Source organism: Trachinotus anak, unplaced genomic scaffold (genome assembly GCF_046630095.1).
Source record: "Trachinotus anak isolate AG129_WGS33_773 ecotype Australia unplaced genomic scaffold, CSIRO_AGI_Tana_v1 ptg000016l, whole genome shotgun sequence".
In the NCBI taxonomy this organism is placed as follows: Eukaryota; Metazoa; Chordata; class Actinopteri; order Carangiformes; family Carangidae; genus Trachinotus; species Trachinotus anak.
Genome location: NW_027273867.1, coordinates 7,441,352 through 7,458,384, shown reverse-complemented (window position 1 = coordinate 7,458,384; position 17,033 = coordinate 7,441,352). Strand labels below are relative to the sequence as shown.

The following is a 17,033-nucleotide window of genomic DNA, read 5'->3' as shown; positions in this document are numbered from 1 at the left end:
TACAGCCAAAGTATGAAATCGACAATTTGTCGCTGTATGGGGTATTACATGTTGGACTATTTCTTGGTCAAGACCAGTGACTTTCTTGAGTCTCCTCTGTTTTTTTTTACAACCTCATGGTAACGATAAAAGTCTGTATTGATCTTCTACAACTCCCAGGAAAATGGGAATACATGAAATTAAATTTCAGACTTTAATCTCAGTGTTGATTGCCAAGTTCTATTCTTAGCCTTAACAGTGCCACAAGTGACATGCAGAGATTTCATAGAGGTAAGTAATTTTAAAAGCACTGGCATTGGTCACATAATCCGTGGTTTTGCAGAATTTTCTGGCTATAAGGTTGTTTTATTGTTTCATTGCTCATGTTGGAGAAAACATGATTTAAACAGTTACACATTTATTTGTTTAACATGAAAAGGATCTAATTCAAAGATTCAGCTTCAGTTAAGTTGCATTCATATCACCTTTTACAAAAGCATGCATGATAAAAAGAACACATATACAATCAAATGCAATGCAATAACCAATGTAACCCTACAGTGAATTCCACATTAGTTTAAATTGTTCCGTTTTGTCAGCACTGTCAGACAGGTGTGTTGATTCTACTTTATGGAAATTTTTAGGAGTTTTGTAGAGTTTTGTGTTGAGTTGCGTGTATTGTGCAGGTGTTACTGTGTTCACCCCCTGTACATACAGTACCTTAAATCACAGATGCACCCCCACATGCACAGAAACTCGCCACCTCCTCCATCACCTCCACAAATGCACACTCACACAAACAGACGGTCAAATAGACATACAGTCTGTCATATTTGCGGCTGGTAAACAAGCACTGAGAGGCTGTTAAAGCCGGCAAGCTGAGTAAACCAGAGACAACAGTGTGCTTAATGAACTGGGCTGCCTCCCAGCACAACATCTCATCATCACTTGGACTTAAACAAACCACTCAGTTGCTAATTGGCAGAACTGCATGGAGCCGCTGTGAGGAATGTATGCTCCCCACCTCCACTGTTGCTTCTCAAAGGCTTGACAGACAAGCAGCAAGACAGACTCCGTTATTGAGTCTTTGCACGGATATGTGACAGTCTGGCCTTCTGTTGGGCTTGACTATGTACATCTATACATGCCCCGAGACACTCTATAGTCTATATGTATATTTCCACTAAAATTGGTGCTGATGTTTTTTTTTTCTTTTACAATTCCTAACCCTCAGTGTATTTCATTATGTCTTGATTGCTAAAATTGTTGTTTGAGGTTACAATTTGCTCTACACTTCCCAGGGAGCGCTTGTCAAGTGCCGTGGCCTCTTTCTCTTTAACTTTTGGATGACAAAGTGTGAGTTTCTGCAAGTGTGCCACTCTCTTCCTCATCTGTTTAGCCGCGGTGGCTATTATTGCTAATGCTAACCAACCAGTTCTTCTCCTTCTGTTGATTCCAGACAAACAAACAAGAGCCCATCACTTCCTGTGTGCCAGAGGATTTCGATCAGGAAAGCCCTACCAGACACCAGGTGCTTAGATTAGCAAATGCAAAGATTCATAAACTGAGTATAAGCTGAATTATATTATTTGCAAACAAACATTTATTTATATGAAATGTTGCAGATTATTCCTTCATTTCTGCCTGTGTTATATCCAATCACTTTCCCTGCTGTACCATCTCAATTTCCCTGCACACATCAATAAGGTGTAATCTTATTTTATTTAGATTTTACTGTTTTATACATTTTGGTAATACACCTCTAAATTAATATGTTTAAATAATCGTATGACTTATACGTTAAAGCATCTCTGTGAAATACAGGCACAAATTAGGGTCAAACACTGTGTGAACAATGGCTACTTGTGCAGCAAGAGATTCGCTAACTACATCATTTCTCTGGAGGTGGATATTTCCCCTCTGGGTCAGACCAACCTCGTCGCAGGGTGGAGATGTTTCGAGTGAGTATAGGGTTTAGGAGGAAGTTGATAGAGCTTAGGTGCAGGAAACACGCCCAAATGACTCGTGGTCAAAGCCTGAAAGTAAACTGAAAAATGCCAGCACATCTCTGCAGTTAGTTCAAGTTCATGTATGTGTTTGCTTTACTGTGCCAAAGGTTTATTCGGGGAGTGTGCAAATAGTTGCGACAAAGATATGAGTAATATGGATATTGAGGGTGGATTTCACTTCTAATGATAATGATACTTTTTTCAAATGAAGCTGCTTATAGCTGATAGTTTGTGCTGATATTCAATGTCAGAGCATTTTCATGCCAAAAATCACCCCAAATTATAGTGGAATACAATCTATGATTTTATCTATTATAATTAGAAGTTGACCTCTGGGGTTAAACCAGCAAATTCATACACTCAGCTCTGACATAATTTAATTAATTTGTAATTTGTTGGAATAATTACTCTTAACAATAATCGCAGCTGTGGTTAATTAAAGGGGTTATATGTAAGTTTTGCACTTGCTACATAGCTACTGTTAGCAGTAACAGCTGTGTCTTACAAGTCTAGAAGAAACGTTGTGAGTCCAGCATCAAACTTCATTCCTTTACTTGCCCAAAGCTGCAAAGCAACACCAGTGTTAACTCTTGTCTCTATCGTGTCTTTTCCTCCACTGGTTAGCACGCTAGCCCTGGCTCGTCTCGTCTGACTCACTGTAGCCTCCAATCTCCCCTGAAGACGTAGCAAAGCAACACCAGAGGGTGTTTTATAACCTCTTGTCTTGTAAATGCAACAATGGCCAATCACCACCACCCACTTCTGACAAGAAACCACAGAGAAAACTTCCAAATAGCCCCTTTAACGCATTACTTAACTATGTGTTCCAGTACAATTGTTCTTTACAGTAACAAGTAGCTGTACTGTACACATGCTGTTGCCTAATTAAGTAATGTCATAACCTTTTCAAGTGAATGATAAATTGCCTTTTGCCAGCTCAACTTGCCCAACATTGTTCAGCATAAAAAAATAAAGCTGTCACATTATTGACTCAGGGTTTGGTGCCCAAAGTCTGCAAATGTAATCAAATTATACTTTAGTCAATTTTAGTTAATTACATTGAATAAAAGAAGAAAAGAAAATATAATTTATAATTAATGGTTATACAAACTGTAAACCATACTTTGCTCCATACTTCTTTTAAGAAGTGACTTCTACTATAAGTGTTTCTTTATTTAAAGCCTGTCTACCCCAATGTAATATGTTACCATATCATCGTGTGCAATATCCCACTGACCGATAATGGTAATGTGTGATCAGGTGTGGGTCTCTAAACTGGAATATAATTTGTTCGTGTGGATGGTGGGTGGATTATTTATGCATACATGTGGATTCGGATGACATCAGAGCCGATCCGTGCATCACTAATTTAGACCATCGTGTGACAACAAAATCACTGCAGGATGAAACAACTTTTATGACAGGACTTCTGCAGAATGACATCACTGAGTGTGTTTGTCAAAATCAGATCTTAACCTCCATCATATCAGCAAGTGATGACACTGGTATCGGCTGGTATCCCATTTAAATTGACAGATCACTAATGGCTTATATCCCTCAGTTCTGTCTGACACCACTGTAACATAAGACTGACACTTTAGGAAACAAATAAATGTATGACATTATATGAGCCACAAGCTTCAATTTCAGCTGGATGAAAGAGCCACACAGCCCCTCACCATCTCCTCTCACTAGCAGTTAATAGGTGATTAAGCTCTGTTGCAGACAGTGGGCCACAGGGAGCCAATTGATCTGACCCTTGACCCCTCACTCTGATGGAGGGGGGTGGCTGGAGGTCAGGCGTGTAAGGGATACCCTCTTTATCCCTCTCCTTGAACAGGAGCTCAAAGCTGGGGGAGGCACCCAGCCAGGATCCGTGGGTCTCCGGGGCCCCCCACCACCCGCATCACATTCATATGGTCAATATGAGCCATAGAGCAAACACCTTGGTCCTCTGTGGCCCCCCTGATGCTTTGACCTGAGCTGAGTATCTTTGCTTTTCCCAAGGGTGACTTACTTCTGCTTTGAATGGAGTCCTACTGAATGAACACGGCATAAATATGAAAGCAGACAGTTACACAATACCTGTTATAGGTGACAAGTTTGGATGCAATCCTAACTTCTTCAGCTCGGTGATCTCTGTCAGTCCTGAAGTGAAGACTGAGCTGATCCTTCTCTCAGTCAAGGACTTGTAGGGGATTTTCAGTGGAGAGGACTGTGTAATGCCACTTCTCTTTGAGGTATCCATTGAAGTCAGCACTATTGCATTAAGCTTACTGGTCTTCCTAAGGGCACCTTTTCATCACAACCCACACACACAGCCACACACACACACCCCATCCCTTGCACTCCCCCTTTTAAGTTGAGGTATTGTCTTTAACAGCATTATAACGGTATCATTCCGCTCCCACTGTGAACAACAAAGACAAGAAACGCCAAATCCTTGAACACAGCAATCTGTGTATATGTGTGTGTGGGGGTATGTGTGTGTGTGTGCTCTTTAAAGCAATGCTAATGGGCCCTAAGAAGCATTAAAGTGACCCCTACTGTAACAAAAGAGTTAATAATCCGTTTAGAAAACAATCAGATCCCTGGCCATGAGAAAAGCCCCCCCGCTGAGGCTTTCTGTAAAGAGGAGGAGGTGGGAATTCACCTTTTTTTTTCCAGTCAGCAATCTTGTTGAACATCGCTTGTTTTCATCGTTCTCACTATGGGGAATGATGGAACTGTATTTAATGGCCGCTCTCAGCCACAGTCAGCGAATAAAAAGACAACACAGTTGAGTTTCACAAGCGGGGCCACCATTTTGAGCGATTCAAAGTGACCCTCGCTGGAGGTCAGGGTTTGTTATCAGCCCCATCCACTGTAAATGAGTCCCATTGGACTTCTAAGGGAGCTATTAACAAACAAACGCTGGCACGCCCGTTAATTGCTAATGATAGGCTCTTTGTCTAGTGTTTCCCCTCTGGGTCAAAATGTTCAACCAACAGGATCCATCTCCAGGCGAGTGGCTGTCAGGTCACACTTCCACTGATATAATAGGTGATATAAGCCATTAAGACTACGAATGACATCTCCCGCACTGCATGTCAGATATGGTGATTAAAAAAGTGTTACAGAGTGATAAAATAAGTACAACCTCAGTGTGATGGATTGTAAAACTTAGGGCAGCTGAATGAATTACCTCAGGCTGGCAGGCTTATCTGTTATGCATCCGAGTGATCCATCTGTTTTAACATCAGGTCAGAGCTGAATCTATCACTGCTTATCTTTGCTGTCAAGTAGGTGAGGATAGGTTTCTTTTTTTTTTCTTTATCTCTCCGCTGCTTGTTCTTCCTTCCCTCCCTCTGGTCCCCCCGCAATCTTGACATCCTGGAAAATGATCACAAAGCCCGCGAAGGACAATAGATTTAGCAAAAATAATAATCAGGGGGAAGAAATGTGACAGTGAAGTGGCATCATTTTGCTTCTTATCAGCTCTAATCAAGTGTCATCTTCTTGACAGCGGTGGAGTGGCCAGACTTGCTTTACTATGTTTTACAGGAAATTAACATTTGTATCAGGAAAGCACTAGCAACACTAGGAAAAGGTATTATAATATCATCGTATCATGGTAATTCATTATACAGCTCAAGAAAATGCTTATTTTACAGAATGACTAAAGGGCAATGTCGGTTAGTTTGCTTGAAAAATATTATCAGTTTTTATATAATGCTCATTGAAAAGGTAATTAATGTGCTTTGTAGTGACTGGAAAAACTAACCCCACAGACAGCTGTCGTTAGATGTTGATAGTTGGTTGAATGTTGGTTGTGGAGTCAATTGTCAGGACGTCTGATGCCAACTTCAATTAAGACAACATAGACACTGAGCTGTAGTTGTGAGCAAAACTCAAACGTTACAGAGCCAATTCGTCAATGCTGGATTTTGATTTGATTTTGTCGTCCAGATTTTCATTTCCAACCAAAATTTGATGTCTGCCCGACATTACAGTTGTTAAACTCCACTGTCTTTCTGACGATACGGTGACTTTTGCTGCCAGCTGGGATCGATTACTTATTACATGACTTCTGTTACTCAGCCCAGTTCCATAAAAGTTGACTCTAAACAACTTCAAACTTGTCTGTACCCACATGTACAAATGAAATACACGTGGACACAGAAGCTTTTGCACTGCCTATTTATGTTGCACCTTTATTCTGCCACGCCGTTCTGTAGAAGATATCGAATATCACACACGGAGGCAGCATCATCTTATCTTTGTTTGCTTCAATGTAAACAAGCAAAGCCGGCATAATAAGGGGTCTTCTTATTGGTGGAATCACAGTCTAAAACAGACTAGAGAGAACTGAAGTTATTTACTGACAGCTAACAACTAACTTAACATTCAGAGGTCCCGTCCTCAGAGCGAAGCTGCCATGTTCATACACCCTCCATCTTCTTGCAGGGGTCCTGAGAGTAAGCTAAGCTGTGGCTAACATTAGCAAAGATAACATTTGAGTTTGTAGCGCTTGCATTTCTCCTCTTGTGGTTGAGGCTAACCACCGCTGCACACCTCCAGCCCGTGTGTTAAGCTAACGAGTTTTCCTGCGGTCTGTCCACTGATCGCAGAGAAAGTGACGAACGTATACCTTCCTTTAAACTTCTGGTGGCTGCAATTTAATTACCGATTCTGAAATTATCATTTTTTGTTTACCTTAACTGTTGCTGAAAAAAGTGATCATAATGCATGTAATGCATCACTTTAAACCTTAATCACTGTTGCAAATTCAATATTGTGTGCAGAAGTGCATTCTTGCCAAGAGTCTCTATGAATCCCAAATAAGTCAATTATTTAATCACTATTGTGCTACTATCATCCCTCCTTCGTTGAAGTGTTAGCAAAAACAAAAAATCTGCTTCGTGATGTTTCTGGGTGTCTTACCTCACTGCAAATTACCCAGGAGGAAATAGCCATTGCAAGTGGATTGTGGGACTTTATTCGAATGTTTCCTGTGGTAAGTTATTCCTTTGTCTGGGCCAAGCTAATAGCAGCGAATGGGATTCAAATAGAGTCAAGCTGCCTCCTGAGATCCCTCAATCCACCGTCGCCATAAAAAGAGGTCTGAGGCCAGTCTAAATATTTGGTAGTCTTAGCAGGTTCATGTTAAAAGACACACACATGCACGCACAGCACATACACACACACGCGGTGAATGCACAAGCAGGCCGAGGCTGTGAAGTTGAATGGCATAGCTCAAAGCCTTCCTCCCCCTATCCCTGCCTCTTTCTCTCTCTAAACCGCCAAACCATTCTCCCCCTTTCTCCAGCTCAGAGGAATTCATTAACTGCCTCTCCACAGAGACACTATGGAAATCAGGCAGCTACAAAGGCAGAGAGAGAGGCAGAGAGAGAGAGAGGGAAGAGGGGAGGTGGTGGTGGTGGTGGTGGTGAATGGGGCTATATTATCCTATTAGATGGTGGATATGTCTCGTTTCCCTCCCCTGTCATGAGAAAAACATTAATTTTAAGTGAGAAACGAGACAGAGGGAGGGAGAGAGAGAGAGGGATGGAGAGAGAGAGGGAAATGGTGAGGGTCTTTAACATTGCTCTTTTATCGAGCTGAAATGGAGAGTCCCCTGGCTCCATTTACCTTGGCAATGAGGATAGAGCCGCTCTCCATGAAGGCCATTTAAAATGCCATGGAGATTAAGCATCCTCTCTCTATCTCTCTCTCTCTGTTTCTCACACACACACACACACACACACACACAGCAGCAGCAGCAGCGGTTGTGGCTGTGCGCTCGTCATAATATGTGTTTAGGAAAACAGCTTTGAGATTCATGAGTAAAGCCCTCTAGGTGCCAGCGCTGAGGGAAGAGAAGGGAGAGAGAGACAGAGAGGACCATCACTTAGCCAAAGTGGGCTTTAAGCACTGTAATTAAATCATTAGACCCCCCCCCCCCACCCCCCTTCCTCCCTCTCCCCCACCACCACCCCTTCCTCTCTCTCTCAGCTCAGCCAAGCTCATCAGGGGCTCCAGTGTGAAATGATGAATCTGTATTTATGGGGATGGAGTAATTACACAGCTAACCTCTGAGGGAACCCAGGAGGGCCACAGGGCCACTGAGCAGGGCGCAGGGTGCTCAACCTCATTAGCACTGCCCGAGTGCGTGCATGTGTGCATGACAGAGTGTGTGAGACTGTGCGTGTGTGTGTGTGTGTGTGTGTGTTCAAAGGAGGAGATTGAAGCAGAGCTGCTGTTTTGATAGTTAAGCCTGTCAATGAGGAAACGTCAGTCTTCATCCCTCCATATATCAGGCTCAGTTTTTCTACCTTTTCCCACATAAAAATAAAAATAATAGATTTTCCTGCATATTAAATCTCAAATTTACACTTTTACCCCCCCCTTTTTTTTTCTAATACCAAACCTGCTCTGCAGCATCAGTGACTTCATACCTGGGCCTGACAGAGTACAGTGGTCCATTCTTCTCAGCAAACATCTGTCATTTTCCACTCCACAGCTCCTGTGTGCTGCACATCTCTGCTTATCTCTTATCCTCGTCAATCTCTGCCATTACCTCCAGTCTCCTTTTATCTGTCGCTCTGAAAAAATATGCTCCACTGACTTCCGTCGATTATCGCGGACATTCCTCGCAAGGTCTAGCCGACCATATCGATGCCTCCCGGCCCATCTGCTGGCCGGGATGTCCCGGCATACCCTGCGGATCAGCTGTCAAAGCGTGGAGGGAGAAAATGACACCTAAAACATGCTTGAGAGTGCAACAGTTGTTCATGTTCTTATGCTTATTCGTCTGATTATTTTATTAGTGTAGGCGTTTGTGCATTTCTTCTAAATTGTAGTAACCAGGGCTGTTATCAGTATTAGAGCACTGAGAGTGAAACAGTGTGACTGCCTTGGTGGTGCATTTGTTAAATAACGCCATACTGACCACAAAAAGGCAAACACACACATGCACACACTTCACACGTTTCCTCTTCTGTAGTGAAGTCTGCAGAAATTCGATCACACACACACACACACACACACACACACACACAGACACGACCTAGGCTAACCAATGCACTAATCGCCTGCCCCGGGCATAGGAGGAGCTTGGTGCTTAAGTAGGCTGCCAATCAGTCAGTCAGCTCCACATCCAGAAGCTCCTGCGGCCAGACACACGCATCACTCCGCACTCGAGGTGCCAAACTGCGGCTCTGACACAACTCCGGGTCAGCGGAGAGAAGCTTGACAGTTTCTAAAAAGGGGGACTCTGGTGATTTAGACACCCCCTTCATCCTCCTCTTCTTCTTTTTTTTCCCGGGGATTCCTACTTTCTTTTGTTTTTCCTGCCTCCTCTTTCTGTTGTGTGACTTTCACTTTGGGGGAGATTTACTGTACGCGTTCTCCGGACATGTCTTTCCCTCAGCTGGGGTACCCCCAGTTCCTCAGTGCCTCCCATGAGGTGTACGGCGGCGAGCGACCGGCCTCTGCCCGGGAAGGAGGCACCGAGGGCGGCGTGAGCTCCTCCGCTACCGCCGCGGCTGTCGGCTCTATGCTGGGGATGTACGGGAGCCCATGGGCGGCTCATAACTACAGTGCCTTTCTGCCGTACGGCGGAGCCACAGACCTCGCCCTTATATCCCAGATGGTGAGAGTTGATACTTGTTTCACTGAAGACTGAAGCAGCTCAGCTGTTAATGCCCCAGTCCTCACGGGCTGATCCTCCATCTATTGTTAAATAAAACCAGCGGCTCAAAGTGACTGAGAAATCAGCTCATTCCTTTTCTGCAACATCGTTAATGAACAGAATAATAATTTTATGAAGTCCAATCCGCCCATTGTCTCTTTAACAATTCATGTGTGTGTAGGTGTGTATTGCAGAATACTGGAGGGTTATACGGAGAAATCCACCATCTTTGGAAGCACCAGACTAAACTTTACAATTTTAGGTTCAGACTTGTTTTCTTTTTTGTAAATTACAGAAATCATGAGGGGAAAAAATCACTGATAATTTAAACCAAATCCAATATAAAGTAGTAGCCTATATGTTTTTTTTAAGAAAGTAACAGCGTTTATTAATGAGAAAAACACAATTATTAATAATTGGCGTTTAGAAATTAATTGTATTCTTTATTCGTTAAATCTAAACAAAAATAGCAAAGCTTAAATAAAATTTAAAAAGTCTGCACCTTTACAAAATAAAATCATTATTTTGGGCTGTTTTCTTAATTCAGGTCTAAGTCCTTGTTTCCTGATAAATAACCTTTATGATGAGTTCTACATTTAAACTTGTAAAAAAATTTTCTGCTGCTTAAAAAAAATAAAGCAGGTCATTTTTATAAAGTATTCTCTGAACTTGGGGAGTCGCTCAACAAGTTGCCACCTCTCTCTCCAACAAACATTTCAGGGCTCCCAGTATGAGCTGAAGGAGAGCCCGGGCTCGCACCCAGCCTCCCTGCCTGTCCACGCCGCTCAGGGCTTCTACCCGTACGGCCAGTACCCGTATGGGGACCCGTCCAGGGCCAAGACGGCCACCCGGGAGACCACAAGCACCCTGAAGGCCTGGCTGCAGGAGCACCAGAAGAACCCCTACCCGACCAAAGGAGAGAAGATCATGCTGGCTATCATCACCCGGATGACACTCACACAGGTGGGTGGTGTCTTGATGCGTCACCTTTGACTTTTTAGAGTATTTTAGAAAATGAGCCCATAGAGAAGAACAGCAGCGTTTTGTTCGGTCTCCACACATGAGGATAACAGATTAGTTTGTTTGCTGGGGGGCACGTCCACGCTTCACCTCCAGTCATTAAACTACTTGTTACGTTTCTTGCTGTGACAACTCAGTTACCAGCTGTGACTGATGCACATGAGAAGAGTCCAGACATTTATTATCTCTGAGCTCTTCAATAATAACGAGTCAGTCAAACCGGTGAAGAGTAAATAGGCTTTTTACATCTTTAATAATTTCACACGCACAACTTCCCGCTCTGCATCGTCAAACAAGTGTATCTGAGTCATTGTGTGTGAAAGAAAAGATCTGTTTTCATTTCCCAGGTGTCGACGTGGTTCGCCAACGCCCGCAGACGCCTGAAGAAGGAGAACAAGGTAACCTGGGGCCGCAGCGCCGAGGACCGAGACGGCCGCATCTTCAGCAGCGACAACGAGGACGAGCACGGCAAGAACGGCAGCGACGACGAAGACGAAGAGGAGGAAATCGATTTGGAAACTGTGGATATCGAGCGGCCCGAGGAGCAGCGGGCAGAGGAGCAGAGCTCCGGGAAAGTAGAGGCAGAGGCGGGCCTGTCCGCCAGAGAGCAGGCCTCGGAGCCGAAGAGCTCGGAGAGCAGCAGGACGCTTTCAGTGGAGGGCCTGAGAGGAGTGGAGGCGACTATTTCGCTCAATAAACCGCCTGTTGTCAAACTCGCAGTGGATCATTCTCCCAGCAGACAGGAGTGCCAGAGACCACCACAGAGCAAACCCAAAATCTGGTCCCTGGCTGAGACCGCCACAGCCCCCGACAGCTCTCACAAACCTTCCCCCGCGGCCCATGCGCATCACCCGGCTTTGGCCTCCGCCGGCCACCCGGCCTTGCTCCCGGGTCATGGGATATATACATGCCAGATTGGCAAGCTGCACAACTGGGCCAACGCGGCTTTTCTGAACGCCAACTCTCTTTTGAACATGAGATCGCTCCTCGGCGGGGCGCCGGCCGGACACCTGCCTCTCCACGGTGCCGTGCCAACTGCGCGTCATGACGCACGACCGGCGGCGGCGACGGGCCCTGGCACTTCGGGGACGGAGGACGACAGCGATCTAGAGTCGTCAGGAAGCTTCAGTCCAAAAAGAGAAGGTATGGACTTAATTTAACAGCACAAACCCTCTGCAGTGAAATTGTTTACTGAACAGGCCTCAGTAGAGCGACTTTGATGCGTATGACAACAGGAGCTGATCCAATAAAACAATTATCTACAGGACAAAAAATTATAATTTGCAAAATAAATTTTGAAAATAATTCTAAACAATAAATTGCTAAATAAATATATTGATATTTTTGTCTTTTTGCAGAGGAGGAGAGCGACCACAGGCCTGATTCCCTGAAGTCCCCGTTCCAGCTGATCACTGACAGGTAACCTCATGCATTTGAAATCAATTTGGCATCACGACATTATCAACCTCAATTTCTTTCCACATGTCTTCTGCTAAATGAACCTTAAAGGGGAGGTAAACACTGCCACACCTGAGTGGGTGGGAGAGGCAGACCTCAGCACATAAATCATGTGATTGAGTCCCCCACTTTAACGCCTCGTCAGGCAGCAGTCTAATATATCCTGCAGCCCCCCCCCCCCCCCCCCACAACCCCTCCCTTCCACACACACACACACACACACACACACACACACACCAACAACTCTGAGTTATCGCCACCTATGTCATTTAAATAATCTGCTGCCATTTATTCACGCCCCCTCAGTGAATGCAGCTAATGTATGTCAAAGAAAACGCTGATAGCAACATCATGAATGAAGTGGAGGGTGAAAAGACATAAAACAATTTAGCTCTGGTGTTTTTTAATCTGCATAAATCAAGATTAACATTGTGTTAGAGGGTCTTAAAAAATAAAATTATGACTGTTAAAACCGGTTACTTGTTTTTAAATGTGTAAGAATGGATATATACTTTTTTTTAAAGGGAGAAAACATCAGCATCTTTCTGATAATAGAGTTGTTTTTATATTCCAAACTAAAGGTCCTAGTCACACATTTAGATATTTATTCCATCTCTTTTCTTTTTGTCCTCTCTCCTCAGACCTCACCATGGGACAACATCACAACGAGTTCTGACAACAACATTATGAGAAGACAAAGAAGAAAAAATAAAGAAAGGAGTAATTTTATTTAACGGAGAACTGTTTAACGAAGGCTATTTTTTTCTGACAGGGCCACCTGTCATAGTATTACTGTTTAGCTTCTACATGCAAAAGAGTTGGTTGTTTTTGTCACAGATTTGCTTGTATCTCTCTTTTATGTCCTATGTTTTTTTTCTTCGCCTCCTCTGTTGTGAATGGAAACCTTGAAAATTGTAAATACAGGATATGAATTTGTCTTTAAAGAATATATTTTTTGGGAACTAAATAAATGTCATTATAGTCATTTATTATTTGAGACTTTTTCATTGCAACTAATTAGAAATTGTTCATGTTCGAGTCAAAAATCAGGGATACAGTGTTGGAACGGGGACGTGAGGGCGACTTAAACATCCTGATTTAAATTTTCAGAGAATGTTTATCTTCTTTTTTTTTAAGGTTGATCAAGATTTTTATGTTACTTGACAGTATATTAATTTATCAGATATCGAATATAAGTTTTAATGTGAACATTATAATTAATCTAAGATATGAATTTTTCCCCCTCTAAGAAATTTGTGAAGTTGCAGCAAATTGAGTATTTTAAAGAAAAATCCTACATATATATGAATATACAAATAATACAGATAGAAAATACTTGATTGATTCCCAGTCATTTAATGGTGATCACAGTGTACCCACCTTTTAATTGACCCTTTCGTCCCTGTGTCTAGTCAGTTTCACTCTCTTCTTGCCAACTAAACCGTGCAGTGTCAGGCCTTTTTTCTTTTTTTTTTGCAAGAAAAAGTCTCGCCCTCATTGAAACCTGCACTCTCGCCAAAACTCTGTGAGACTTACGCCAGTGCCTTGGAAGCCACTGCAAACGCTGCGGAAATTGAAATTGAAGATTTCCAGGACCTTATGAACCTGTGCCTGTGCTTTCAGCCCAGGCCTCCTTGCTTTAATGTTGGATTATACCCCCTCTGTGCCACCACTGCCGCCTCTGAAATATGGATCAGACGGCAGGAAAGGCCAGCAGCCAGTATGGGGGCGGCAGCTCAGGGGGAGGTGGATGGGAGGTGGGGTAGGGGGGGTTTGTGTGTCACTCTGAGCCATCCTCGACGTTCACAGGCCCAAAGGCAGGGGGTAAAAAGAAAGAGAGAGAGAGAGAGCGGGTGATGGGGGGTCTTAGTGCTGTTAATAGAGAGTATTTCTCAGAGCTGTGGTCCTGTGCTTGGGTTAGCAGCAGATCAGGCATGGCACATAATTTGGGGTCCTCTGGCCTCTCAAGGGGCCCGGGCCTGCGCCTGCGCAGCTTCAGGTTCATGTGCTGACAAAGTTTAGATTTAATTGCAATTTCAAACTTTTAAAGGTGAATTTTACAGACTTCAGCGAATATTTTAAAATTTTATATTTAGCAACTTTTTTAAAGTCACATTTTATTTTGATAGTTCAGTGCTGATCATCACCTCTTTGTCAGGTGGCCAAGACCTTTCTGTAAAATGCTTATTAAGGTGTTTCAATACTGATGAAGTCCACAGATACTCAGTGTTTGGGTTAGATTACCGAGATGGTTAGAAGCTGGGTTAAATTACATGCTCTGCAAACAATAATTAAGCACGTGGCACTGTGCTGATGAGCTTGTTTCTAGTTTAACAGCCTAATATCAACAGTTACCTGAGCTGAAGTGGTGCTTGAGTATTTACTTTGATATCATTTGATAAACGGTCGAATGGAAGTCGTTATGGATGAGGAATTGACAGGTGAACAGGATCAGGTAAAGTTCACAGTGGACTGGTGATTTGAGGAGGGGTCAGTCACTGGCAGATTCACAGCCACCAGGTTAGTGGACCTGGAGACGTGACTCAATGCTGCCACCTCACTCTCACTAAAAGTAGAGCAGCATCACAACGTGAGGAGTTCAGCTGCCACTGTGACTGTACACCCCAGCGTCAACCAAAAGCATGCTCAGTTTGCATATAGTCACTGCTTAGTGGGAAGCATGTCTCTCCAAATGAAGTGTTTTTTTTTTTTTGTTTGTTTTTTTATAAACTGGTAGAATATTTCTCGCTTTATGTGTGGAGAAAGTGATCATACCTCTTAAGACACAGTAAGTAAACCCTTCGAAAAAACCAGTGAATGACCTGAACGGTGCGTTGTCATGAAGCTGAAAACTGGGCCAACATTACATGTTGATGATTTGGAAATATGTGGTTTCACTCTATCCATACCTCAAAATATAATGCACTCATAAGTCAGACATCATATACTGGCTTTGTTGCGCATCCAGTTCAATCTTATTTAGACCAAATTTAAACTTCTTAAATTAATTAAAAGAGTCAAAAAAGGCCTTAAATGCACCTATGATGGTGCATGGTGCATTTCATGGTTTGATAATGGTGCATGTGTGAGGAATGACTATTATCAAATTATAGCTTTTTACAACCGTTACCTTGTATCTAAGACTCTGTGTTGTCTCTAAGTGACTCAGTGTGAACATCATGGCTCACACTGTCAAACTAACGCAAGGTTTAGTGCTCACTTCTGAAAATATAATCAAGCTTTATGTGAATTGCTGAATACTTATTTGCGCTGATAATGAACTGGAAGTCGTTACATTAACATATGATTCACCTTTAATCACTGACGTGCTAAATTCATCCATTTACCTTTATAAAGGAATCAATTTATATTTTTTTTTTCTCGGAATTAAATTACACACAAACCTAATAAATCAATTTTTACATTTCAGTTTTTGTATTGGTTAAACATAAAATATAAGGTATTGATTAATGAGCTTTAGAGCTGCTGGCTGGCTTGTTTAGTTCCCCCCTGTTTCCAGTCTCTGTGATAAAATAAGCTAACCAGCTACTGGTGTTAGCCATGGACAATCAGTCTTCTCACTTTCTGAATTTCCTGACTTGAAACTTGACACGACTATGTATGAGATGTGGGGAAAAATAAGCTGGGACTTTTCAGTTTTCAAATGCCGCGGATTTTCTCCTCGCTCAAAAGTCTGTACATCTTAATTTATCCCTCCATCCCTCGATTCACCCACCCACACATCCTTTCACAGAGAGAGAAAGAGTCAGAAAACAAGAGACAGAAAAAGCAAACTTGAGTCTAAAGAGAGCAAACGAGAGAGAGAGATGATGCAGTGAGAGCTGTCATTGATGTGAGAACAGCATGGAAGGAAGCCAGACACTTGAGGCCATTTTCACTTCCTCTGCCAACTCTGACAGACTGCCATCAGCACCGCGGAGGAGAATATCAGCCGCTCTTTCTCTTCTACGCTCTTCACTTTTTCTACACTTCATCCCAGCCAGACCGCGCGACTGTTCTTCCAAGTACCCAAACAATATGTTATTCTTTCAAAGTTGGAAATCAGTGAGCTTAGCATGATGGGGCTGAAAATGACATCAAATAGCTGTTTAATCAGTTACACAGCGAGCCCAAAAACATGCTTTGTTATGAAAGGGAGTGGAAAGAGTGAGCAGATCCAAAATATGATTAGTGCTTTCTGGCGGGTGCAGCGAGAACTTCTTCAGAGTTTCAAGTTGAGGCTTCATGTTGGTGGTTTGTCACCCAACCTGCCCTGAAACTTTTCAAAGATAGAGCTGGTACACACTGTAAAAAGGCATGAGTGAGGAAAACAACCAGCGCTAATACTCCTGAATAAAACGCTCTGTGGAGTTTTTAGAGTCGTATCAGCCCCTCAAACTCTCAGTGTGAACCAAGTCTTCAGTGGTGCTTTGGTATTCTGATATAGACTCTTTGGTGAGGTCTAATCCCTATTAAAGAGGCAGATTATGGAGGGGATTTGTCTTTGATTCGCCTGTCCCACTGCTCTTTTCTGTCACCATCTCGCTCTCTATATGTATCCTTCCCTCGTTCTTTCTCTCTCTGCTCCTCTGTCTTCTTGATGGGACAGTCGGGCATTGAACAATGATTACCTCCGTGTGTCATCCCCCTCACACTCCCACCCTTTAGCCATCCTCCTGTGATTATGGCCACATGTATGAGGGCCCCTGGTGGCCTGAATAGATTTGTTAAAGGCCCCCAGTGGATGAGAGCGATCCAGGCTTCGTGGCCTGGCCCTCGTGTGCGCATCGGGACTCTGCATGGGGGTGAACTCCCTGCCAGTCACCCCCCACTCCCCTCCATCCCTCCTACAGCGGCTACCCCTCCTACTCTTCTCCGCTCCTCCGCCACGCAGA

General features: G+C 43.3%; 1 protein-coding gene across 1 annotated transcript; it reads left to right on the top strand.

Moving 5' to 3' along the window:
- The first annotated feature begins 9,122 nt into the window (after positions 1-9,122).
- On the top strand, positions 9,123-13,125 carry irx1b (iroquois homeobox 1b). The gene is made up of 5 exons (XM_071500942.1): positions 9,123-9,621; positions 10,381-10,623; positions 11,028-11,823; positions 12,039-12,099; positions 12,780-13,125. The coding sequence occupies exons 1-5, from the start codon at positions 9,385-9,387 to the stop codon at positions 12,826-12,828; spliced, it is 1,386 nt and encodes a 461-aa protein (XP_071357043.1). The 5' UTR covers positions 9,123-9,384; the 3' UTR covers positions 12,829-13,125.
- Positions 13,126-17,033: the final 3,908 nt, after the last annotated feature.

Coding starts and splice junctions, on each gene's coding strand:
- irx1b (XM_071500942.1), top strand. CDS start 9,385: ATGTCTTTCCCTCAGCTGGGGTACCCCCAGTTCCTCAGTGCCTCCCAT. Junction 9,622..10,380: donor TCGCCCTTATATCCCAGATG/GTGAGAGTTGAT, acceptor CAAACATTTCAG/GGCTCCCAGTATGAGCTGAA. Junction 11,824..12,038: donor CTTCAGTCCAAAAAGAGAAG/GTATGGACTTAA, acceptor GTCTTTTTGCAG/AGGAGGAGAGCGACCACAGG.